Source organism: Muntiacus reevesi, chromosome 12 (assembly GCF_963930625.1).
Source record: "Muntiacus reevesi chromosome 12, mMunRee1.1, whole genome shotgun sequence".
In the NCBI taxonomy this organism is placed as follows: domain Eukaryota; kingdom Metazoa; phylum Chordata; class Mammalia; order Artiodactyla; family Cervidae; genus Muntiacus; species Muntiacus reevesi.
The window spans coordinates 11093657-11120376 of record NC_089260.1 but is presented as its reverse complement, the minus strand read 5'-3'; the positions used below and the strand labels follow the sequence as shown (position 1 = coordinate 11120376).

At 42.0% G+C, this 26720-nt stretch overlaps 1 protein-coding gene across 2 annotated transcripts in view; it reads left to right on the top strand.

Moving 5' to 3' along the window:
* CDH17 (cadherin 17) overlaps positions 1-26720 on the top strand; it is an 86367-nt gene that overhangs the window by 21100 nt on the left and 38547 nt on the right. Inside the window, exons 2-8 of one of the 2 annotated variants that reach the window (XM_065902853.1) lie at positions 249-319; positions 5523-5621; positions 18134-18268; positions 19017-19155; positions 21393-21551; positions 21659-21858; positions 26285-26416. In XM_065902853.1, the coding sequence (XP_065758925.1) occupies positions 269-319; positions 5523-5621; positions 18134-18268; positions 19017-19155; positions 21393-21551; positions 21659-21858; positions 26285-26416 (915 nt within the window). In that variant the 5' untranslated portion in view covers positions 249-268. Of the gene's footprint in view, positions 1-248; positions 320-5522; positions 5622-18133; positions 18269-19016; positions 19156-21392; positions 21552-21658; positions 21859-26284; positions 26417-26720 lie in introns of those variants that run through there. The other variant, XM_065902854.1, reaches the window with a different exon arrangement.

Genomic DNA, 26720 nt, shown 5'->3' with positions numbered 1-26720 from the left:
TCTTTAAGTGAAGAAGACTGATGAAGTGAAGCGGTCAAGACGGAGTTAGCATAAGCTTGTTTCGGGATATTGACTTGGTACCAGGCAGCTAGGGGAAGACCAGACTGTTCCACAGAGGAGAGGCTGGCCTTCAAGGATGCCATGCTGCTAGGTTTATAACTGAGTATCGTCCAGTGATCTTTTGTGCTTGGCTAAACATGGTTTTAACAGGATGGGAACTAATCAACTTGTCTCCGGTTTATTCACAGGAGCTTGAATAAGGAAAATCATGACAATGCAAGTCCAGCTACACTGCCTCTGTCTCCTCACAGTTTACTTGGTAAGAGAAGAGAATTGTTCTTTCTGTATTTAGTGGACTATTTCTAGCCCATATCGGGGAAGCAGCAGCTATCATCACTTAAAAAAAAAAAGGCTATCAAATTAGCTTATTGTGAACAAAGCACGCAGCTTACCCCAATGGGCTGCTTTGGATGAAATGGCTGTAAGTTATATGTCTAACTTTCAACCAGGGAGACGCTTTCTCCTCAGCTCTTATAAGCCAATCCCCCTTCACGGGCAAGTGTTAAACAATTCATCTGCTCAGTTTTAGACCTTCACACACAGCTCAGAGAATCTGGGAAGAAAAGTATATTGATACATGTTAACACATGTCTATGTCCCTTAGTCTTGACTTTATTTATTTTTTCTTTAACCATGGTTAAACTACCACCGAAATTAAGAAAAGCATTTTCTCCATTTTTGACTCTGCTCTGCTCTGTACTTTTGTTTCCATATATGGCTTGGACTCTTTTTGGCCAAATTTGCCCTTAGTCACTTGTTGAGCTAACCCTATCGACTCAGGCTTCTAGAAATTGGAGCTGAATGGAACGTGGGGAGATCAGCCCAGACCTCAGGTAGATAAGAGGGATGCTGTCTTCCCTTGTGTCATGAGGTTCATAAAGGTCATACACTTGCCAGATTTGTTGTGTTATGAAGCAAAATTATGGGGAAGCATTTGCTTTCTCCTTAGAAGGAAGCTACTAGATCCTCTTACCTCTAATCTTGGTTCCTTTCTTTGAAAACCCAAATATAACATCAAATCTCAAGTTCCAGAGAGCCCCTGAGACTCTACACAGTTCAAAATATTTAGAGTGACATATAGCCGTACTTGTAAACTTACCAGAGCATTCCTCCTGAGGGGAAAAGCTGCAGTTTGAACCTTATGAGCACTGTGCATCCGTACAGCCTAGGCCTCGAAGTTTGTCCTTAGGACTGCCAAAAAACACCACATGACTTCTTTCTTCTTCCTACTTTCTCGTATGTGCTTTGCTATCTATATTATGGCAGAATGGTGAAATCAGTGCCTAGTTCAAACTTGGCACTGCTGTTGACCGGTGATAGGAACTTGGGTGAGTTACTACACTCTGATCCTCAGTTTTCTGCCCTGTGAAATGGGTCTAACAAGAGGACTTGCCTTGTGTGGCAACTAAATTAGATCATATAAAGCCCTTGGATCAGTGACTGGCACAGTCTAAGGTCTTGATAAATATTAGCTATAATTATTACTACCACATTTTAAATATGCAGTAATTACACTCATATGGACCCTGGCCTCCATGAGGAAGACTGTGTTTTAGTCATCTTTGCAGCCTCAGCACATAGCACAGTGCCAGGAACAAGGTAGAAGCTAAATATATAATTATGGATTCATATTAGGAAACAACAGTGAGCTCTAAGAAAGAGAGAGAAGATTCTATCATGATAATTTAACATTAGCATGCTCAACAGCTTCTGATCTGAGATGGGGCTATGCATTTTCCTTCCTAGATAGAGGGTGAAAATAAGTTTTCCTTTTCCTTACTTTCATTTTCCTTACTGTCACCGTAGTGAGGTTTCTACCTGGAATAAGCAATACGGCCCAAACCACTGCTGGCAGCAAGACCGTTGCCCGGGAGACAGCCCCGTGCATAGCTGTCTCGGTGAAGGACGGCTGTGACCTGTGGGGTGGGGTCTCAGGGGCACTGGGAGGAGCCGTGTCTGTTCTGCCCCCTCACCCCTACGCCCAGACCTCTCCTGTAAAGACTGCAACTTCACTTGGTGCTTCTTTCTTTCAGCATCAGGCTTTTATCTGGCAGAGGTTATTTATCATTTATTACATACTATAGCGGTTCTCCCGTTCTTTTCTGAGAACTGGTTCTCTTCGGGGATTAGAAACACTATGAATATATTGGAAGGGCACTGAAGAGAGGATTTGGGAGTGTGCTGAGTAGGGATGCAGGGAAATCAGGGAGAAGCCAACTCTTTTAGAATTGTGCCTGGGGCTCTGCTTCCTGCAGAAGGAAGAAGAGCTTGAAATACTTACTGTGTAACCAACGCAGAGAACTCTTGTTGTAAAGTGCAATGGAAGTGGCTTCTAGGCAGGCAGATCTGACAATTGCGAGTGTCCTCTGCTGGCCTGGAAGGCAGTGGGGCCACGTGGTGGAGAGCTGGGGCTTGGTGGTCCAGCCCATTGGCACCGTTCCACCGTAACACCAACTATCTGTGCCTCTGCTAGGGGGATTCTCTTGAACGGCTTCCCTGATATTGATGAGGATCTGAAGAAATGACATGTGTGGAGGGTCTCATTCCATAGCAGGAAACACTAAAAAATATCAGGTCCATTCACTTCCTACCTTTCACCTCTTTATGCAAGATGGTGGGTTTTATTCCTCCAACTACTTCACAAGTTATCACCGTAACATTCTTCCCAGTTCTGGCAGTATGGCTCATTGACTTGTGCATTTTGAAATCTTTATAGCTCAAATAGCCCTGATATGAGAACCCAACCCTACTTTGAACCTTGCCACTGAGACTTCTCCTTTTTCCCTGATAGGTGAGCCAGCTTTCCCACCGAGGAAAAATGCAGGCTTTTTTCCTGGGTGAGGGTGAGGTTTGCCTGACTAATGTAGTTTTCCTGGAGGGGCCGCCACTGGTGTGATCAGCTGAAAGACGGACTGCTTACTGATGTGAGCAGAAAGCTTATGAAATGAATGAAAGTCGCTCAGTTGTGTCTGACTCTTTGCGACCTCAAGGCGTATACCGTTCATGGAATTCTCCATTTCAATTCCATTCTCCATGGAATTCTCCAGGCCAGAATACTGGAGTGGGTAGCCTTTCCCTTCTCCAGGGGATCTTCCCAACCCAGGGATCAAACCCAGGTCTCCTGCATTGCAGGTAGATTCTTTACCAGTTGAGCCACAAGACGGACTGCTTACTGATGTGAGCAGAAAGCTGATGAAAGCAGTTTTCTCTTAAGCAGCAGCCGCTCAGAAAGTACTGCCCTCATCCTGTATCCACCATGGTGCCCACTCCTTGTGCCCTGCCTTCCAGAGGGGCCAGTGGAGCTGCAGAAGATGTGGAAAGATGTGGGAGGGAAGATGAGCCCTCAGAGGAAGACACACCTTGAAAGGAACTGATGAGCTAGGAGTCTGTATAGTTATTGTGTCAGTTAAGAAGTCCTTTAGCTATGAGCAAATTTAGAGTGTCTCCAGTCAACAGGGATTTATTTTTTTGTTAGACAAGAAGAATCCTGTAGTGGGCAGTCCTAGGCAGGTTTAGCAGCTCTGTGATGTTATCAGAGACCTGGGCTTCTTTATCTTTGCTCCACCATTATTTGAGCTGGTTTATCCCCCATGGTTTCATGACGGCTGCCACAGCTATAGATAGGGGACCACTGCCTGAACAAGAACAAGGAAAGAGGAAGGGCCATGCCACCCACCTCTGTCCTTTTTCATCAGCTCGGTTCAGTTCAGTTCAGTCGCTCAGTCATGTCCGACTCTTTGTGACCCCGTGGACTGCAGTACGCCAGGCCTCCCTGTCCATCACTAACTCCTGGAGTTTACCCAGACTCATGTCCATTGAGTTGGTGGTGCCATCCAACCATCTCATCCTCTGTTGTCCCCTTCTCATCAAGAGAACAAAAGCTTGACTAGAAACATCCCCCCACCCACACCTCGACCCAGCGGACTCCACCTTTTGTTTCATGAACCAGAACTGAGTCATTTGGCCATGATCTTTCCTGCAAAGGGGACTGGGAAACAGATCATTTGTCTTTCCAAGGGATAGAGGTTGACAATGGCTGCAGGGGCAGCTAACTCTGAAGGGGAGGGAAGTTCCAAATTCCAAAACCTCTGTGTTCTTGTTTGTTATTGCTTTTTTGTTGGACACCCAGATCAACTCAGTCAAGGTTTAATGAGCCATAGTACAAGATCTTTTTCCCCATCATTTCATCCTAATTGTTTTTGGGTTATTTATCGCCAGTGTTTCTGCGGCCAGAGTGTACTTGCTCCATATAAAGAAATGGAAAATAAATCTCTTCTCCCCAATTTTTCTTTCTTTTTTTGGTCTTATCTGTCCAGTTCTCCAAACCATTAAATTCCCACATCATACTAATCTATCCCACCCCTGACTCCCGCCACAGGAGGAGAGCGGAAGGACCACTCAGGAGGGTCACTGACATCGGGTGTCGTGCTAGATGCCTCATTCCAGGGGTGCCCACTGTGGTGGGTTTATAGCTGGCGGTCCCTTCCTGCGTGCTGCTCTGCCTCCCGATTTCCTTCAGGGATCCTCGTTGGGGGGAGACAAAGGGATGGCAGGAACTACTGCTGAATGTGCCCCCTTGCACACCCCCCGTGCTGCAGATTTCCTGCCAGGCTGTCTCGGCCACCTCTGCTCCTTCTAGTGGGTAGTGGGGCTGTGGCTTAGCGCGGCTCAGAGTGGTCTGGAATTGTAGGTTCGAATCCTGCTTCCTGCACTGTGAGCAAATGACTTAACCTTTCTGTATCTCAGTCTCATCACCGGTGAAACAGAGCTAGTGATGATAATTTACCCCGTAGGATTGTTAACGTGGTGAAATGCGCTTAGGACAAAGCTCAGCATACACTGACGTAGCGAATGTGAGCTCTTTCTGCTGTGTGCCAGACAAGCAGTGTACTAAACAGGTCCACGTATTTTTTCCCCTTATGGATTCAGTTGTCTTTGAGGTGCCTGAACTCTAGCATGCTGGGGATCTGCCATGGATTTCCTTATAAACCAACAAGAGTGGAATGGAGGGGTTTTAAGAAACTGGTGTCAACCAGGTAGAATTGAATGGCATCGTGGCCTTGTGGGACGACGATCACGTTTTCCTTCAGCTAGAACCTAGTATACGTGCCATGTCAGCTGATCATGGGTTCTACCCTGGTCAAGTGACTAACCCTCTGTGAGCCTCATTGAAAAGATGGCAGTGTTAATTTTCCCCCTCAGGCTGATTGCTTGAATCACCTTGAATAAGAAAAGCAATGCTAGGCTGCTGGTAAACCATCTTGACATAGTGGAGCCTCAACAAATGTGAGAACCCTTCCTGCCTATTTTGATTTGATTTCACTTTTTTTTTTCTGGAGCCATGTTTGAATCTTAGATTTCATATATCACTCCTGGAACCATAAGAAAATCATCAAGTGGCCCATATACATTCATAGTACATGGTGTTACTAATTTTCTCTTTTTCTTTCATCTTTTAACAGATAACTGGATATGGGCAAGAGGGAAAGTTTAGTGGACCCCTAAAACCCATGACTTTTTCCATTTTTGAAGGCCAAGAACCGAGTCAACTCATATTCCAGGTAAGGGCTACTCTTATTCCCTGTCATCTTGATTTTGGAGGCTCTCTCCATGGACTTTTACTCCTTTATCTACTGGACACCCTGAAATAAAATAGAGGCCTAGGAGATCTCATTATGGAGAATGGTTTCAGGAGCCAAGAGACGAGCAGCCTCAGTAATACCAGGCGTCCTCATTCGGACTTCCTCAGTGGTATCTGGGGTGTCCCCCATCCCTGAGGTGGGGACCTTAGGGCCTGTAGACTCTGCCCCTCCCCAGGGGTGGGCAGGGAACCAGTCTTGGAAGGGGGTGGTTATCTGAGTCTTGGTCTGTTCCGTGAGCTGGCTGCTTGCCGAGTTTGAAGATGCAGATTCTCTGGATTAGCGCTGGAATAGCCTCCCTTCCTGGAGAAGGATATGGCAACCCACTCCAGTATTCTTGCCTGGAGAATCCCGTGGACAGAGAAGCCTGGTGGGCTACAGTCTATGGGGTTGCAAAGAGTCGGACACGACTGAGCAACTAACACGCACACACAGCCTGCCTTCCCCGCTGCCTCCTCTGCGCCCGTCTCTAGGCCTCACCCAGGCGTTGGCCGAGACACACTGGGAGGCAGGCATCTTGTTTACTTAGTTAACTGAGAGAAGCCCCAGATTGAAGGTGGATGGCAGGGGCTTGAAGGGCAAGAGACTTCAGCTTTAGGGGTGCTGAAGTAATCCTGGAAACATAACGGACAGAGGGAGAAAAACATACTACTGCGTTGGTCAGAAACCCCCTGGGGAAGCCTGCTTGGCCCTGGAGTGGTTGAAGAGGCTTTGATGGGCCTTAGGGGGTGCCCAGGACCCCCTGCCCCATGCACTGGGGGAGCAACAGGGTTGCTAAACTACTGTCTGATGCGGGTATGCCTTCTGTTAAGTTCCCCACATCTCTTTTGTTGGACAGTTCCCATCCACAGAGGAGGGCCTGAAAGCTGCCTCTTCCCACCTTCTCTCATTTGGTACCAGATTAGTGCGAAGTGGCCCTATTATATGAGCTGGTGGGGGTGCACAGGTATCTCTGTGCCCCGCTGTGGGATGTTGCAGAGGCTTTGACCTCTCCTGTCAGGGGAGTCAGGCCCTGAGGGAGGAGCAAATGCTTTGAGAGCTTAGACAGAAGAGCATTCCAGCAAAGGCACAGCTGGGACACCTGCCCTGTGCCGGGAGAGGGCAGGGCGTGCCTGGGTTCTGGCAGAAGGCCAGTGAGGCCGGGAAGCTGCGGGCCTGGAGAAGGAGGTAGGAGCGGAGGCTGCAGAGAGAGGAAGGACCCTGGCTTCTAAGGTTCTTAGATTTTCCCCCAGAGGAGCAGGCCTGAATCAAGTCTCCATTCAGGGCTGCAAAGTGGAGGGGGCTGGAAAACAGGAGAGGATGCCAGGAAACTGGTTGGGAGTCTCTGGCGAGGGCCACTTAGAGGAAGATCTCCTCGTTAACTGACTCTGCCTCCCTCGCCAGGGAGCATTTAGTTAGAGATTTCTCATTTACATTTGGAAAGTCCTTTTCATTTGTGTGTTTTTATGCTTCATAAGTTGGTAAGAATGCTGTGGGCCAGGCACACATTCATCTCTTTTTATGAACGGTGCAGAAAGTGCCTACTGTTACAAGATCTGCGCTGGGTCCTGGGGGTGCAGGATGAGACCCACAGCATCCCTGCCCCCAGAGAGCTCTTGGGTAGCAGAAGGAGACTAACCAGAAAGCAACCAGTGCAGTGGAGGGTTCTGACTGGAGTCTGGTGGGCTGCAGAGGGGACCAAGTGCAGGTGGAGAAAGAGTGGTCGATTTTAAGAGTGGAGGGTAGTCGTTGGACAGAAAAGGTTTCATTGGACCCCTGAACTGAGTACTTAAAGTTGACCAGGCACTCCCCAACAGAAAGCAGGCCCTGAGGACTAGATGGAAAAGAAATAAGGGGGCATGCATTTAGCAAGAAAATGAAAGACGGCAGGTGGTTTAGGGTGGGAGAGGGTGTGAGGAGAAGGAGAGACTGCTGAGGGCGGGGGGTCGGCGTGGGGTCCAGACTGGCTGTCTAACCTGTGCCAGGCGGCAGGGCCCACTGGGACGTTAAGCAAGGGGTGAAGGAGGTAGGCTGTGTTTGCCCAGACCTACTCTGTGATCGCTTTGAGTGTATGATGAGGGGAGTGAGCCTGGAGGTGGGAAGGGTCTTGGGACACTGTTTGCCATAGAACCAGTGGGACGTGATGGAAGCCTGGTGTAAGCGAGTATAAACGGGAGTGGAGGGGAGTGGAGGGGTGGGAGCAATGCCAGGGGGTCCCAGGTGCTGGAATTGGTTACTGAGTGAGTGCAGGCAGTGAGAGGTGTTGAGGGTAACTCTGGGGTCTCTGGCTTGCTTGATTGGCTGGTTCGTGGTGTCATTCAGAGAGAGAGAGGAGAGGAGGGAAAGTTTATGGGAAAGTAAGTTTTAGGCTTATTGAATTTAATCTGTGGGGTTAGTGAGGTGGAGATGTTTAGGAGACAGTGGCCACATGAGTCTGGAGCTGTAGGCTGGGGAGTCTTCCTCGCACAGTTGCTAATCCAGGGCTTGGGTTTGAAAGTCCATCTGTAGTGAGTACCTCAACTACCCACAGGGGCCAGGTAGACGAGGAATAGTACTATCTTGGGATAAGAAAGGCAATAGCAAAAAAAACAGATGTAGAAAACCCCCAACTGTGCAAATGTGAAATTAAAAGCCTTCTGACACTTGGTTTCAGCCTGTGGGACACAGGGAACAGTGGGGAGCATGACAAACTGTGGGTGCTCAGAGGCTCAATGCAATTCCAGATAACTTCTCAAATCAGAATTTGTGTATGGTATTACAGGATTTCATGATTTTTTCCACAAAAGTCAGACATTTTTCTATTTATGTAGAATTTCCTAAGAATCTAGATATTTCCTAAGAATCAAAATCTAAGAATATTGGCACAGTTAAAAGAAAAAATCATCCTATAATCAAAGCAAAAGCTATCTGTGGGCCAGAGAGTCTGCCGTCACTTCTTCGGGCAGGAAGGAATGGATGTTCTGTGAGTACAGGTCCATGTCTCGTTCAACAGAATCAGAACTGCGTATAGTTTTGATGTACTGAACTGCACAATCTCCAACTTACAAACATCACAGACCTAGAAATTGCTTCTTAGGAACCTTTCACAGTCTCTGAGGATTCCAGCCAGTAAAATCATTCTTTGGGTTGCTCCACTTTATTTTCTGTTCTTTTTCCATCAGTCATGCTACAAAGTTTATCTCTTCTAGGCAGGAAATGAGAGGCCCGTTGTCATGGCTGAAAGTTCTTGTGTATGAGTGTGTGTGTTACAGTGGAGAAGTAGGAGATGGAGGAGATTTTCTTCTAGAATCTCAGAGTCTTTGTGCTAGAAAACACCTCAGAGACTTTCTATACCAACTGCTTGTTTTACAGATAGGGAAACTGAGGCTTAAATAAGTTAATGGCATAACTGATATTATAACCCTGCTGTTCTCATGTTTTAGTCGAGTCTGTCATGCTACCTAACACCATATATGGTTTCCCAGGTGGCGCTAGTAGTAAAGAACCCACCTGTCAGTGCAGGTAGAAATAAGGGACGTGGATTCAATCCCTGGGGTTGGGAAGATCCCCTGGAGAAGGGCGTGGCAACCCACTCTGGTATTCGTGCCTGGAGAATCCCATGGACAGAGGAGCCTGGTGGGCTAGAGTCTATAGGGTCACACAGAGTCAGGCACAACTGAAGTGATTGAGATGCATGCAACACCATATGCAAAAATCAACTCAAAACAGATTAAAAACCTAGATGTAAGACCAAAACCATAAAACTCCTAGAAGAAAACATAAGCAGAACACTCTTTGGTATAAATCATATCTGTTTCCTAAAGCAAAGGAAATGAAAGCAAAAACAAGCAAGTTAAACCTAATTAAACTCCAAAGCTTTTGCACAGCAAAGGAAATCATTGATAAAATGAAAAGACAACCTACAGAATGGGAGAAAATGTTTGCAAATGATATAACTGATAAGGGGTTAATATCCAAAATATACAAAGAGCTCATACAACTCAATATCAGAAAACAACCTAACTAAAAAAATGGGTGGAAGACTGAGATAGACATTTTTCCAAAGAGGACATACAGAGGGCCAACAGGCACATGAAAGATATTCAACATTGTTAACCATCAGAGAAATGTAAGTTAATAAACTCTAGAAATGATCCCTGAAAGTATAGTCTTGAGAAATGCAAATTTAAACCACAAAGAGATAGCACCTCAAGCTGTCAGAATGGCTATCCTCAGAAAGAGCACAGATAGCAAAGGTTGGTGAGGTGGTGGAGAGAAGGGAACTGCTTGTGCACTTTTTATTGGGAATATAAATTGGTGCAGCCACTGTGGAAAATTGTATGAAGGTTTCTCAAAAAATAGAACTACCATATGACCCAGTGATTCCACTCCTGGGTATATGTGAAAAAAAAAATGAAAACACTAATTCAGAAAGATACATGGACCCCAATATTCATAGTAATAGTATTTATAGTCGCCAAGATACGGAAGCAAGCTAAGTGTCCATCAGTGGATGAATGGATACAAAATATGTGAAACAGACACACACAATGGAATACTGCTGCTGCTAAGTTGCTTCAGTCCTGTCTGACTCTGTGTGACCCTTTAGACAGCAGCCCACCAGGCTCCGCTGTCCCTGGGATTCTCCAGACAAGAATACTGGAGTGGGCTGCCATTTCCTTCTCCAATGCATGAAAGTGAAAAGGGAAAGTGAAGTCTCTCAGTCGTGTCTGACTCTTTGCGATCCCAAGGACTGCAGTCCACCAGGCTCCTCCATCCATGGGATTTTCCAGGCAAGAGTACTGGAGTGGGTTGCCCAATGGAATACTACTCAACCATAAAAAGAACTTCCCTGGTGGCACAGACTGTAAGAATTTGCCTGCAGTGCAAGAGAACCGGGTTTAATTTCTGAGTCAGGAAGATCCCCCTGGAAAGGGAATGGCAACCAATTCCTGTATTCTTGCCTGGAAAATCCCATGGACAGAGAAGCCTGGCAGGCTACAGACCATGGGGTTGCAAACAGTCAGATATGACTGAGCGACTAACACTTTCACTTTCATAAAAATAATGAAAATTTTCCATTTGCAGCAATATGGATGGACTGATAGGGTATTATGCTAAGTGAAATAAATCAGACAGAGAAAGAGAAATATTGTATGAAATCATTTATATGTGGAATCTGAAAAACAGAACAAACTAGTGACTACAACAAAAAAGACTCATAGGCACAGAGAACAAACTAGTGGTTACCAGTGACAGGTTGGGGGAAAGGAGGGGGCAAGCTAGACGTAGGGGATTAACAGGTACAAACTATTATGGACAGCAAGTGGATCAAACCAGTCCATCCTAAAGGAAATCAACCCCGAATATTCCTTAGAAAGACTGATGTTGAAGCTGATACTCCAATATTTTGGCCACCTGATGCAAAGAGCTGACTCAGTGGAAAAGACCCTGATGCTGGGAAAGATTGAAGGCAGGAGGGGAAGGGGACGATAGAGGAGGAGATGGTTGGATGGCATCATTGACTCAATGGACATGAGTTTGAGCAAACTCCAGGAGATAGTGAAGGACAGGGAAGCCTGGTGTGCTGCAGTTCATGGAGTTGCAAAGAGTTGGACACAACTTAGCAACTGAACAAGAACAAATAATCTACAGGGATGTATTGTACAGCACAGGGAATAGGACCAGTATTTTGTCGTAACTATTAGTGGAATATAACCTTTAAACGTTGTGAATCTCTATGTTGTACCCTCTAATTTATGTAATATTGTGCGCTGTGCTGTGCTTTGCTTAGTTGCCCAGTCTTGTCCGACTCTCTGCGACCCCACAGACTGCAGTCCTCCTGGCTTCTCTGTCCATGGGGATTCTCCAGGCAAGAATACTGGAGTGGGTGGCCATGCCCTCCTCCAGGGGATCTTCCTAAGCCAGAGAAGGAACCCAGGTCTCCTGCATTGCAGGTGAATTCTTTACTGTCTGAGCCACCAGGGAAGCCCATGTATTATTGTGCTTCAATTTAAGTTAAAAAGTAGGTTACATGGCAAAAAATAAAATAAAATCTGACATCTCAGAAAAAAAAAGCGCTTCATACTCTCTCCATCTTTGGATGTAGAGATGATGTGGAAAACTCAGCTTTGGTAAGATGTACTCTGAGCTCTTTATTCCAGTGGTAGCAAGGAGTTGTCCCAGTCCCCTCATCTGTACCACTCAAAGAACTTCTTACCTGAAGTCAGGGAGGCACAGAACAAGCTTATTGCCCCATGAGGTTGATCCTTGCACTATTAACATATCTTCTAAAAAAGAAAGAAAGAAAAGGAAGGAAGGAAGGTACTACACATCTACAGACTTCTTTCACTGAAGATTTGCAACTGTCCCCAGCTCTGTACTCTCAGGGGCTTCCAGATGAAAGAATTGTATGATACATTTCTGAGATAGGTCATATTTTGCCTTTTCTCTTTGTAATGTTTGAGATGTAACTCACATATCTTAAGATTTGCCCTTTTAAAGTGGCGAATTCTTTGGTTTTTAATGTATCATAAAAATATGCAACCGTCACCACTGTCTGATCCCAGAACACTTTCTCCAGCCTCAAAGAAACCCTGTACCCACTGGCAGTCACTCTTTCCTCTCCTCCCAACTCCTGGCAAACACTAATTTACTTTCAGTCTCTATAGATTTGCCTTTGTAGACACTTCATAAAAATGAAATCATATAACATGTGGCCTTTTGTGTATAGTTTCTTTTACTTAGCATAATATTTTCAAGGTTCATCCATATTGTAGCAGGTATTAGTATCCACTCCTTTTTTATAGCTGAATAATATTCCATTGTGTGAATATACTACCTTTTGAATATCCATTTATCATTTGATGGACATTTATGGCTATTACAAAGTAATGGTATTATGGACATTCATATACAATTTTTTGTGAGGACATATATTTTCCATTCTCTTGAATATATACCTAAGAGTAAAATTTCTGAGTTGTGATGAATTTAATATTTAGTCTTTTGAATAACTGTAAAATTGGTCTGCAAAACAACTGAACTATTTTACATTCCCACCAGCATTATATAAGTGTTCTGATTTCTCCACATCCTTGACAATGCTTGTTACCTTTTTTTTTTTTTTTAATTAAAGCTATCCTAGTGGAGTAGAGTGGTTTCTTTGTGGTTTGGGTTTGCATTTCCCTAATGTTTAATGTTAATATCTTTTAATGTACTTATGAGCTATTTGTATCTGTTCTTTGGAGAAATGTCTCTTCAAATCCTTTGCCTATTTTTGAATTGGATTATGTCTTTTTATTGTTGTAAGAGCTGTTTATATATTCTGCATAAATTTCCTTATCATACAAATAATTTGCAAATACTTTCTCACATTCCATAGGTTATCTTTTCAGTTTCTTGGTGATGTCATTTGAAGCACAAAAGCTTTTAATTTTAAGGTTCAATTGATTTATTTTATTTTCTGTTTGTGCTTTTGATATAATCTAAAAAAACTATTGCCTGATCAAGAGTCATAAAGTTTTATGCCTGTGTTTTCTTCTCAAAGTTTTATAGTTTTAACTCTAACATTTAGGCCTTTGATCTATTTTTAGTTTTATTGTGCATGGTGCAAGGTAGAGATCTAGCTTCATTTTCTTTTGCATGTGAGAATGCAGTTGTTCAAGCATCATTTGTTGAAAACACTATTCATTTCCCCTTGAATAATCTTAGCACCTTTGTTGGAAATTAATTTGACAGTAAATACAAAAGTTTATTCTATACTCCTGATTTTGGTTCCACTGATCTATATGTCTATCCTTATGCCAGTGCCATAAGCTTATGGCCCCATGAGGTTGATCCTTGGGTTATTAACATATCCTCCAAAAACGAAAGAAAGAAATTCTTATACAGTTCCAATATTGTACCTTTGTAGTAAAGTTTGAAATTAGGCACTGTTAAGTCTCCCAAGTTGGTTCTTCTTTTTCAAGATTGTTTTGGTTATTCTGGGTCTTTTATATTTTTACCTAAATTTTAGGATCATCCTGTTAATTCCACAAACAAAACAAAGGTAATTTTGATAGGGATTGTGTTGAATCAATATCTCAACTTAGGGAATATTACTATCTTGAAAATCTTGTTTTTCAGTTTTTAAGCATGGGGTGTTTTGCATTTATTTAGATCTTTAATTTCTTTCAACAATGATTTGTAGTTTTCAGTTTACAACTCTTGTATTTCTTAGGTTAAATTTATTTTGAAGTATGTTATTCTTTTTAATGTTATTGTGTATGGAGTTGTTTTCATAACATCACTTTCAGATTTATTTTTGCTAGTGTATAGAAATAGTATTGAGTTTTGTATATTTATCTTTTGTCCTGCAGCCTCACTGGACTTGTTTATTTGTTGTAAAATTCTTTTTAGATCCCTTAGGATTTTCCATATATAAGATCATGTCTCCTATGAATAGAGGTACTTTTACTTTCCAATCTGGATGACTTTTATTTTTCCTCTTGCCTAGGATCTCGAGTATAATATTAGATAGGAAGTCCCCTACTTACGAATGAATTCTGTTCCGAGAGTGCATTCTTAAGTCCAATTTGTTCATAAGTCCAACAAAGTTAGCCTAGGTACCCAACTAACACAGTTGGCTATAGAGTACCATATTATAATTGATTTATAATACTTTTCACACAAATAATATGCATAAAACAAACATAAAAAATAAGGAAAACATTTTTAACCTTACAGAATAGTACCTTGAGAAGTACAGGACAACACCTGACCTACAGAGGCTGGTACAGAGTGAATAGGCAAGAAGAGTTACTGATCTGAAGAGGGAGAGGAGGTGGGAGACGATAGAGCTGAAGCATTGTCAGCAGTAGGAGACGGAGGGCGAGCTGCAATTTCACTCCCGCCTGATGTTGATAGCACAGGTTCTGGTTCCTTGCTGGATTCAATTCTATCTACCCTTTTGATAAAATGATCCAGTGATGTCTGGGTAGTGCCTCTTTTTTTCTCATCATTTTTCTCAAGCATCTAGATGGCTTGAAATTAAGACACTATACTACTCACTCTATACAGTGCGTGCACGCTCAGTTGTATCTGACTCTTTGCGACCCCATGGACTGTAGCCCACCAGGCTCTTCTGTCCATGGGATTCTCCAGACAAGAATACTGGAATGGGTTGCTATTTCCTCCTCCAGGGGATCTTCCCAACCCAGGCCTTGAACTAACATCTCCTGTGTCTCCTACATTGGAAGGCAGGTTCTTTTCACTACTGACATCTGAGAAGCCCATTCTCTACAGAACTGTAAAGGACACAAAAGCGCAACCACTTGTAGAGGATGCACGCACGTGATAATGTGCGCCAGATAAGTGAGCTAACTTAAGACATGCAAACGCATATTCGAATCTTTGAAAGCTCACACTTGAAGGGGACTTACTAGGTAGAAGTGACATGATTGGGCTTCATTTTCTTGTTCCTGATCATATGGGGAAAGCTTTCAGTCTTTCACCACTAAGTATAATATTAATATTAACTGTGGGTTTTTCTTATATATCCTTTATCAGGTTGAGGAATTTACCTTCTATTCCTGAATTGTTGCGTATTTTTCATCATGAAAGGATATTGGATTTTGTGGAATGATTTTCTGCCTCTATTGAGATACTCATCTGGTTTTGTCCTTTATTCTATTAATATGGAGTATTAAATTAATTGATTTTTGTATGTTGAACCAGCCTTGTATTCTGGGAAAAATGCTACTTGGTCATGATATATAATTTTTTATAGTTGCTAGATTCAGTTTGCGAGTATTTTGTTGAAAACTTTTGCATCTGTATTTATAAGAGATATTGCTCTGCAGTTTTATTGTATTTTTTTCTGGTTTACATATAAGGAGGATACTGGCCTCAAAGAATAAGTTAGGAACTGTTCCATATTCTTTTTTTTGGGAAATATTTGTGAGACTTTGGTGCTGATTCTCTCATACTTGTTAGGTAGAATTCACCAGTGAAGTTATCTAGACCTGGACTTTCCTTTGTGGGAATTTTTTAAATTGCTTGCTATAGTTCTTTTATTCTTTTGTCAATGTTGCTTCAGTTCAGTTCAGTTCAGTCGCTCAGTCGTGTCTGACTCTTGTGACTCCATGGACTGCAGCATTCCAGGCCTCCCTGTCCATCACCAACTTCCAGAGTTTACTCAAACTCATGTCAATTGAGTCTGTGATGCCATCCAACCAACTTATCCTCTATCATCCCCTTCTCTTCCTGCCTTCAACATTTCCCAGCATCTAGGTCTTTTCAAATGAGTCAGTTCTTTGCATCAGGTGGCCAAAGTATTGGAGTTTCAGCTTTAGCATCAGTCCTTCCAGTGGATATTCAGGACTGAATTCCTTTAGGATGTACTGGTTGGATCTCCTTGCAGTCCAAGGGACTCTTAAGAGTCTTCTCCAACACCACAGTTCAAAAGCATCAATTCTTCAGCGCTCAGCTTTCTTTATAGTCCAACTCTCACATCATACATGACTACTGGAAAAACCATAGCTTTGACTAGACGGACCTTTGTTGGCAAAGTAATGTCTCTGCTTTTTCATAAGCTGTCTAGATTGGTCATAACTTTTCTTCCAAGGAGCAAGTGTCTTTTAATTTCATAGCTGCAGTCACCATCTGCAGTGATTTTGGAGCCCCCAAAAATAAACTGTTGCCCCATCTCTTTGCCATGAAATGATGGGACCAGATGCCATGATTTTAGTTGTTTGAATGTTGAGTTTTAAGCCAACTTTTTCACTCTCCTCTTTCACTTTCATCAAGAGGCTCTTTAGTTCTTTATCTTTAGTTCTTCTTCGCTTCCTGCCATAAAGGTGGTGTCATCTGCATATCTGAGGTTATTGATATTTTTTCCCAGCAATCTTGATTCCAGTTTGTGCTTCATCCAGTCCAGCATTTCTCATGATGTACTCTGCATATAAGTTAAATAAGCAGGGTGACAACATACAGCCTTGACGTACTCCTTTACCAATTTGGAACTAGTCTGTTGTTCCATGTCCAATTCTAACTGTTGCTTCTTGACCTGCATACAGATTTCCCAGGAGGCAGATCAGATGGTCTGGTATTCCCATCTCTTGAAGAATTTTCCACAGTTTGTGGTGACCCACACAGTCCAAGGCTTTGGCATAGTCAAATTTGGTAGTTTTTGTCTAAGAATTCATCCATTTCACCTAGGTTGTCTGATTTGTGAGAAAACAATTGCTCGTATTATTCTATTTAGATTTTTTAATCTCTGTAAGTTTGGTAGTGATGTTTCTTTTTTTTGTTTTTGGTTGTTCCATGTGTGACTTGCAGGTTCTTAGTTCCTCAACCAGATATTGAACTGGTTGAGGTAAGTCCAGTTGAAGATTTTTTTCTCTGTATTGATCTTTAAAAAAAAGAACAAAAAACTTTTGGTTTTGTTGATTTTCTCCTTTGCTTTTCATTAATTTCCACTTTATATTTCCTTCTGCTTGCTCTGGGTTAGTTTAGTCATCATTTATTTAGTTTCTTTTTAAAAATATTTTTAAAATTTATTTATGGCTGCACTGGGTCTTCATTGCTACATGCGGGCTTTCTCTAGTTGTGGTGAGCAGGGGCTACTCTTTATTGCCTTGAGCAGGCTTCTCATTGCAGTGGCTTCTTTTTTTGTGGAGCACAAGCCATTTATTGTTTAAAAAATATTTCCTTAAGATAAATTCTGTTTAGCAATGTTTGCTATTAAAGGTTAAAAACATTTTATGCCTCAAGTTATTTCCAAAAGGATTATGCTAATTTATATTTTCATTAATAATATATGTGCTTCTTTATATTCTTTACAAGAGCTTTTACAACATTGCTATTATTGATTCTTAATTTTTGAATATAGAAAAATATATTAAAATTGTTAATGAGGTTGAATGATTTTTATGTCTGCTCCATTTTACGTGAATTTCCTATTCCATGGTCTTTTAAAAGTACTGTAGCTATCCCATGAATGATCATTGACATTTTCTTCATTTTTGAAAAAGAGAGATTTTCATACAGAATTTTATCAAATAAAGCCACTTTAAAGTTGTTTTCCTTAACATTAAAATATCTCTTAATCTTTGTCACAGTTTTTAGAAGTACTAAATGCTGTCTTTTTCATCCTAGCAGTGAAACGACACTTCTTAATGTTTCTTAGAAGCTAGTAGTAATACGGCTCTCAGATATTCCCAGAAAAATCTCATCTAACTGTAGGTATAATGTAAACTATCAATTGATTTTTGTAAATATATTGAATTATGTCATATATTGTTTCTTGAGGGAAATGTAGTTTGAATGTTAGTTAATATTAAAGCAAACTTTTAGAATGTATCCCTTTAAAAGCTTAGCAATTCTTATTTTGGTGATTGTGCAAATGAAAATGTTTCCTGAAATTGGTGACTTAACTACAAATTCTACAACATTGCTTTTCCTTGTGATTTAATCTAATTTTTGCTTTTTCCCAGTTTAAGGCCAATCCTCCTGCTGTGACTTTCAAACTAACGGGGGAGACAGATGGCATATTTCAAATACAACCTGACGGACTTCTATATCACAACAAAACTCTGGACAGGGAAACAAGAGCTGTTCACAGACTCCAGGTGAGCTGACGCCAGACACCGGACACTAACTCCAACCTCTGAGCACTGGAAATATCACTGACACCCATCCCCAGCACAGAATACCGTTTCCACTCTCCTGACCCTAATGACGTGTTTGCACATTTCATTTGTCCACATTTTTTTTTTAAACCAACTAGAGAGTGATTTGGTAAAGGTAGCCTCATTTTTAGGCTTTTTGACCAGGGTAACACATGTTATACTTCCAAGGCTCTCAGATGGGTCACTCATCCCAAGTAAGGCCCTACTTAGGCACCTGGATCAAAACCACTCGACACTTTTCTGATGTTTCACTGATGTCTCGCTCTGGCTGTTGGGTGGGCTCTGGCTCCGCAAAGAAGGCAGCATCGGTGCTAGATGGCACACCTTTGGGCCTTGCAAGAAGCAGCAGTAACCGATGACCAAAATCAGAGTCTGACTAAAGAGACCTCCTCCCTCTCTTTCCCCCTTAGATTTCATGGTTTGTATCTGAATACACAGCTATTTAGAAAAGAGCATGTCCAGTGTCCAGCATATCCCACTGCTGGAAAAACAGAGTCATGATTACCTTGGCTTAATTGATAGGGCCTCTATTTTAGCAGCCCCCAATTTGGGCTTTTATAGGTGTCTTTCTCTCCTATAGTTAGAAGATTATTGGTTATTTGGGCTCTAATTTCCTTCAAGTGACTTTTGGGTGTGTGATATGAGGTTCAGACTTACTAAGAAGGTTTCCTTTTCCTGTCAAAATCAGGTCTCAGCCCTGGATGCTCAGGGCAATACAGTGGAGGGCCCGGTCCCTGTCACCATCGAAGTGAAGGACATCAACGACAACCGACCTGTGTTTCTCCAGCGACATTATGAAGGCTCAGTAAGGCAGAGTTCTCGCCCAGGTAATAGGCAGGAGCCTGGAGATATTTGGCAGTATGGCAGATTTGTGTGGTTAATAGCTATGGCTATCATTCATTAAGTGCTTACTATCTTATTTAAATTTCATTTATCTTATTTAAATTTCACAGGAATCCTCCAGGATTTGTTTTATTATACCAATTGCTCAAGGGCACAATTTCTCAGCCTTGGCACTACTGACATCGTAGGCTCTATAATTCTTTTTTGTGTTGTTATGTGTGTGTGTGTTTTTTTGTTTTTTTGTTTTTTTTTTTTGGTCAAGGACTGCAGTTTTGTGCATTAAAGGATGTTAGCAGCTTCCCTGACATCTATCTACACATCAGATGCTGGGAGCAATACTTCCCTTCTTTCTGCTTTGATAGCAGAGATGTCTTCAGACATTGCCAAATATCTCTTGGGGGCAAAATCACCCCCAGTTAAGGACCACTATCTTAGGGTGTGATTTTAGAATACCTTACAGCTCTAGAGGGGCTTCCCTGGTGGCTCAGACAGAAAAGACTGCCTGCAATGTGGGACACCCGGGTTCAATCCCTAGGTCGGGAAGATCCCCTGAAAAAGAGAATGGCAACCCACTCCAGTATTCTTGCCTGGAGAATTCCATGGACAGAGGAGCCTGGCGGCTACAGTCCATGTTGTCATCAAGAGAGAGTGATTAACACACACACACACACAGCTCTAGAACACTCTGGAAGGGTAAGCTTACTTTCCCACATCCTCCCAGGAATCCACATTCTTATGGTCACTGCTGGCTCCCAGTTCTTTTTCTTCTCTTACTTCCAACTCCTAGCTATGGCTCATCCTTTCACAGTTCTCTTACCTTTCATCTCCAGGAAATCCTCTCATCAAAACCTAGGTGTGTGCGGTAGGCTTTACTAAAGATTTAGAGAAATGAAGGAGCATCTTGTCATAACAGTGCACAAAATAAACATGAATATTAGACTTTGAGTTCTCAAAAAGACTCTTGGCCATTTCCATGGACTCACTCTCAAGCTTCCTTCTGTGTTACTTAATGTTCTGACTCATTTTTCAATGCCCACTTCCAATAACTCAGGAAGAGTATTCCTTTCACTTTATTATGTAGAGTAATTTCATGTGTCTCTGTACCTGAGGTTGCATACCAAAGGATCACTGCTGAACTGTGCTAAGTAATAATCTTGCAGGTCTTATTCTTTACCAATAGGATTTTCTAGTTCAGTGGTTCTCAAACTTTTTGGTCTTAGGGCCCTTGTATTCTCCTCAAAATTATTACAGCCTCCAAAGAACTTTTCCAAGGGTATGTGGCTTATATCCAGTGGTATGCTGGCAAATGTTAATAGCGTCTCTCCGGGGGGGGGCGGGAAAAAAACCTCTGATTTGTAGCATTTGTCAATTTCTATGGTATAAGTACTCCCACCATAACCCATTTTAAACTACCAATGGTGTTAATAATTGACTCACAGAATTCCTGGAAATTCAACTGGGTTGTACAAATTGGCTCCACTATATCACTGGTTATATCTACCAATAGTTATCATATTTGAAATCAAAACTGAGAAATTGAAAAATTATTTAGTAATTGATTTAAAGTAATTATCACATTTTAATAAAAAGAACTGTATTTTCGAAGATAGAGGAATTATTAAGAACATGGCATTGTTTTAATCTTTGCACATCCTTTAATGTTTGGATTAGTTGAGAACAATTGGATTCTTATGTCTGTTTTTGCATTCATTTTGGGGCATATACTGTTTTGGTTGAAACATTTAAAGAAAAACTCTCAGATATGTAGTTGGAAAAAGGAATATTGTAACAGTGTTTTCAGATAATTGTGAATACTCTTTGACACCGGACAAAACTCAGCAAGGGATGGTTTCTTTATTGTTGGTTGCAATGTGAAATCTGAAACCATATCAATGTTTTTTGGGGGTATTCCTTTATGCTAAAATGCATCAATTTATCTTGTGATTTGGATGGGTCTTTTATACATGTATGACCATAAAAACAGTCTCAAAAAGAAAAAAAAAAAAAAACCAGTCTCAAAGACCCCTGAGGTTCCTGAATCATACTTTAAGGAACTTCATCTTAGGAAAAAAGAGCAGAATAAAGATTTATCCCACATTAGTATGAATTATAGCACATTCCTCCACTCTATTTCTGCCCCTTGGAAGGAAAATGTGTCTATGGTTGGTTTGGGTATCATTTAATATCTTTTTTTTCCCCCTGGGTACATTTTGTTAAACAGGAAGGCCCTTTATGTATGTCAATGCTACAGACTTGGATGATCCAGCCACACTCAATGGCCAACTTATTTATCAGATTCTCATGCAGCTTCCCAAGGTCAACGATGTCATGTACTTTCAGATCAACAACCAAACAGGAGGAATTTCACTTACTCCACAAGGTGAGTTAAGTGATGCCCTCATGGGACTCTCTGAATCAATACAAAGGACCTAGATCCGTATCATCTTCGGAGACATTTCCTTTTCTTTTCTCTCCTACTTCCCATAGGATCCCAGGAATTGGATCCTTTGAAGAATCCTTCCTACAAGCTGGTGGTCTCAGTGGAAGACATGGGAGGCCTGAATGAGCATTCCTTTAGTGACAGCGTACCTGTGGCTATTACGGTGAAGGAGAATATTTGGAAAGCACCAGAACCTGTGGAGATTGAAGAAAACATGACTCAACCTTACCCCATTAAAATTACTCAGGTAGTGCCCAAGGAATGCTAACAGCCTGCCCAATCAATGCACTCACATTGTCAGGGCCCACCCTCACGGTCTTCACTGATGTTTTTGCATAGTATCATTATAAAGCAAACTAAATAAACAAAACCTCTGGCCCCAAGTCTCTGGAGTTTGCCATCATGGGTGAACTCTGGACTGTACCAACTTAGATTCATGTGTGCTAAGTCACTTCAGTCATGTCTGACTCTTTGTGACCCTATGGACTATAACCCACCAGGCTCCTCTGTCCATGGGATTTTCCGAGCAAGAGTACTGGAACAGGTCGCCATTTCCTTCTGCAGGATATCTTTCCGACCCAGGGATTGAATCCAAGTTTCCTGCATGGAGGTAGATTCTTTATCATCTGAGCTACTAGGGAAGCCCAACTTACATATATTTGAATTTTAAAAGAGAACTTTGCTTACCTTCATTTTCTAAGTAGATAACGCTGTTTTCTTTTTCTTGTCTATAGTGTAGGATGTGGTTGAGTTGTATGTGGTACTTGTGCATGATTTGAATTTGAGACTGCGAATTATTTTTGAAAGGTTGTTTCTTATTCTGGTGGGGAAAATCTTGATGTGAAAGATTCATCCCATCATAGACTGAGGGGCAGAGATAGGACTGGCCAAGAGTAAGAGCTGAGTAGACAACTTTTATCTTTGGAGCCCACCCCCTTCCCAACGCCATCCCCTGTAGGTACCTCCCCTCTCCCTTCAGGGACTCCCATGGTCCCACCTGTGTCTCACTCTGAGCTTCCTCTTCCTGCTTTAACTCCTGGAAATCCACTCTGGGGCCCACCCAGATCTGATCTTTCCTGGGACATCAGGAGATTTCTTGACACAGAAAGAGCTGTGAGTCGGTGGAAGAGCACTGGATTTGGAAGCAGATAAGTAAAACCACTGCTGCACTCAATATGCCAGCAAATTTGGAAAACTCAGCAGTGGCTGCAGGACTGGAAAAGGTCAGTTTTCATTCCAATCCCAAAGAAAGGCAATGCCAAAGAATGCTCAAACTACCGCACAATTGCACTCATCTCACACGCTAGTAAAGTAATGCTCAAAATTCTCCAAGCGAGGCTTCAGCAATACATGAACCATGAACTTCCAGATGTTCAAGCTGGTTTTAGAAAAGGCAGAGGAACCAGAGATCAAATTGCCAACGTCCACTGGATCATCAAAAAAGCAAGAGAGTTCTGGAAAAACATCTACTTCTGCTTTATTGACTATGCCAAAGCCTTTGACTGTGTGGATCACAATAAACTTTGGAAAATTCTGAAAGAGATGGGAATACCAGACCACCTGACCTGCCTCTTGAGAAACCTGTATGCAGGTCAGGAAGCAACAGTTAGAACTGGACGTGGAACAACAGACTGGTTCCAAATAGGAGAAGGAGTACATCAAGGTTGTATATTGTCACCCTGCTTATTTAACTTATGTGCAAAGTACATCATGAGAAACACTGGTCTGGAAGAAGCACAAGCTGGAATCAAGGTTGCTGGAAGAAATATCAATTAAAAAAAAAGAAATATCAATAACCTCAGATATGCAGATGACACCACCCTTATGGCAGAAAGTGAAGAGGAACTAAAAAGCCTCTTGATGAAAGTGAAAGAGGAGAGTGGAAAAAGTTGGCTTAAAGCTCAACATTCAGAAAACTAAGATTATGGCATCTGGTCCCATCACCTCATGGGAAATAAATGGGGAGACAGTGGAAACAGTGTCAGACTTCATTTTTTTGGTCTCCAAAATCACTGCAGATGGTGATTGCAGCCACAAAATTAAAAGACACTTACCCCTTAGAAGGAAAGTTATGACCAACCTAGATAGCATATTAAAAAGCAGAGACATTACTTTGCCAACAAAGGTCCGTCAAGGCTATGGTTTTTCCAGTGGTCATATATGGATGTGAGAGTTGGACTGTGAAGAAAGCTGAGCGCCAAAGAATTGACGCTTTTGAACTGTGGTGTTGGAGAAGACTTTTGAGAGTCCCTTGGACTGCAAGGAGATCCAACCAGTTCATCCTAAAGGAGATCAGTCCTGGGTGTTCATTGAAAGGACTGATGCTAAGCTGAAACTCCAGTACTTTGGCCACCTCATGCGAAGAGTTGACTCATTGGAAAAGACCCTGAAGCTGGGAGGGATTGGGGGCAGGAGAAGGGGATGACAAAGGATGAGATGGCTGGACGGCATCACCAACTCGATGGGCATGAGTCTGAGTAAACTTCGGGAGCTGGTGATGGACAGGAAGGCCTGGTGTGCTGTGATTCATGGGGTCGCAAGGAGTCGGACATGACTGAGCGACTGAACTGAACTGAACTGAAGTAAAACCACATTCTTGCTCTATTACCTCAAGGACTGATCATAAACAAAGAAAGTGAAAGTGAAGTTGCTCAGTCCTGTCTAACTCTGTGTGACCCCATGGACTGTAGCCTGCCAGACTCTTCCATCCATGGGATTTTCTAGGCAAGGATACTGGAGTGGGTTGCCATTTCCTTCTCCAGAGGATCTTCCCGACCCAGGGATTGAACCCAGGTCTCCCGCACTGCAGGCAGACTCTTTATGGTTTGAGCCACCAGGGAAGCATAAACAAGTCATTTACTATTTATGAGGAGTTGAGGCAACTTCTCACCAATAAAACGGGAATACGACAGCTCTTTGGGGTGTGGCGGAAGTTAATTAGTATCTGTGAAAGTGGATAAAAGGTATTAACATTATGAGGTCGTTCTAGTCTCTAGTACTCCTATTTTTTGTTTAATGGCACTGCTGTTATTAAGGGGTCCTGGAATGGCCCATTCCACCGTATCTATCATCTAACTTAAGATTTTTATTTATTGAAGTTTTTTAATGTGAAAAATGTTTCACCTCCTTTTATTTATTTAATTATTTATTTAATTGGAGGATAATTTCTATACAATGTTGTGTTTGTTTTCTGCCATACAACAATGAGAATCAGTCATAACTGTATATATATCCTTTCCCTCTGAAGCTCCTCTCTCACCGACCCCCCGCCCCCTATCCCAGCCCTCACAGTGCGCCAGGCTGGCCTCCCTGTGTTATATAGCAGCTTCCCACTTATTGAATGTTGAATTAATGAATTTCACCTTCGGAAGAAAAAAAATGAAAGCAAGAAGTATTCTGCTTTGCCAGATAATAAAGTATATCCGGACTCATACCCAAAGAATTTCAGTTTGGGTTCCTTTATGAAAGTCTTCCTATTTATTACTCAGGTTGCCTTCATAAGGATTTGTAAATGCTAAAAAAAAAATGCATATACTTATTTTTTTCATAGGGCTGTCAAAGAAAAGAAAATATAAAGAGCCACAGCCAATACCCAGGCCTGGGAAAAGTACTCCGTATGTCTTCAAACTGAGGAAGAAGGGTGCAGGGGGACAAGATGCAAGAACTTGGGCTGAATTTGTAGGGCATAATGGGAGCTTGCTTACAACCAAGAACGTGATCTTTGGCTTGGAGCTTAAATAACTAGAAAAGGACAGTGGTGGCTCCTTGATACCCTTCCGAAGCTGTCTTTGAGAAAATAGTTTAGTGTAGAAATGTAGTATAGGACCTAAGTGTAAACCTAAGTGTAGGACTTTAGGCAAGTCATGTAAATATTCTGTGTGCTAGTTGCTCCATTTATAAGATGAGGATAACAGTAGTGTCTACCTCATGAGACTGTTTGCGGATTTAATGAGATACTTTAAAGTATTTAGAATTATGTCTGGAATGGGGCACAACCCTCAATAAGTATTGTTATTAGTAGTAAGTAGATTATCATATAGGCTAGGCTCTGTCTGTAGCAAGTAGATAGGACTTACTATTGAGTTTATTGATTTTTATTATTTTTTTTGCCAAGTTATTTACAAAACAACACTGGGAGTTGACAAATATTCTTATCCCTAAAGTCTATGAGATTAAATATTTAAGGGAGAGATGCTCTTTATTTATGTATCACTTGTCTTAAATAACAGCATGTTGAAGAATTGAAAGTGTCTCCTATCTTTACTGGGGAGTTTTGGGAGCTTGTCATTCATCATGGCTTAGTCCACAGATAATGCCAGATACTAAGTATATCTTGTTTCTTAAATTGGTGTTTCATGACAGGAAGTCTTCACAGCCAGCCTTCCTAATGAACAACCTATAGACTCTTCAGAGGGTTCACAAAGAATTGCTTTAGGGAAGAGAAACACCGCTATGTGCTTATTTGGAGCATTACAACAGTGAAAAGGCAAAAAAGGAGAAGGATTATTTTTAGGTTGAAAACTAAAAATGTAATTTAGCAGTTATGAGAAACCACAGACATCCAAGCAAGGTTGTCAGAAATTTCAAATGGAGAGCTAGAAAATTGCTTATTTCCTTTCCAGTTCTCTCCGTCCGGGTCTGTCTTTCCTCACATTTCGCTCTGGGCCCTGTAGGTGCAGTGGAATGATCCAGGTGCTCTATACTCCTTAGTGGACAAGGAGAACACACCACGATTTCCATTTTCGATCAACCAGGAAGGAGATATTTATGTGACTCAGCCCTTGGACCGAGAAGAAAAGGACGAAGTGAGTAAAACTAAGAGGAGGTTCACGGGTGACAAGGCAAGATCCTGTGCCCATGGAGATCTGAGAGCAGAAGGGATTTTACTTAACACCCGCACCACCACCCCCAAACCCCCAAACTATGTTCTGAACCTCAGTGCCTTATTGCTCTCAAAGACATGGAAATAACCCCACAAATTTGATCCATTTTATATTTTCTCATTTCCCAGTTCTAAATGAGTTGAAAATAAGGGGGTAAATGAAATAGTCTTGAAATAATTGTTTTCTCTGCCTTTTAAAGAGTCATGTTTTACCTCTGATCTTCTTA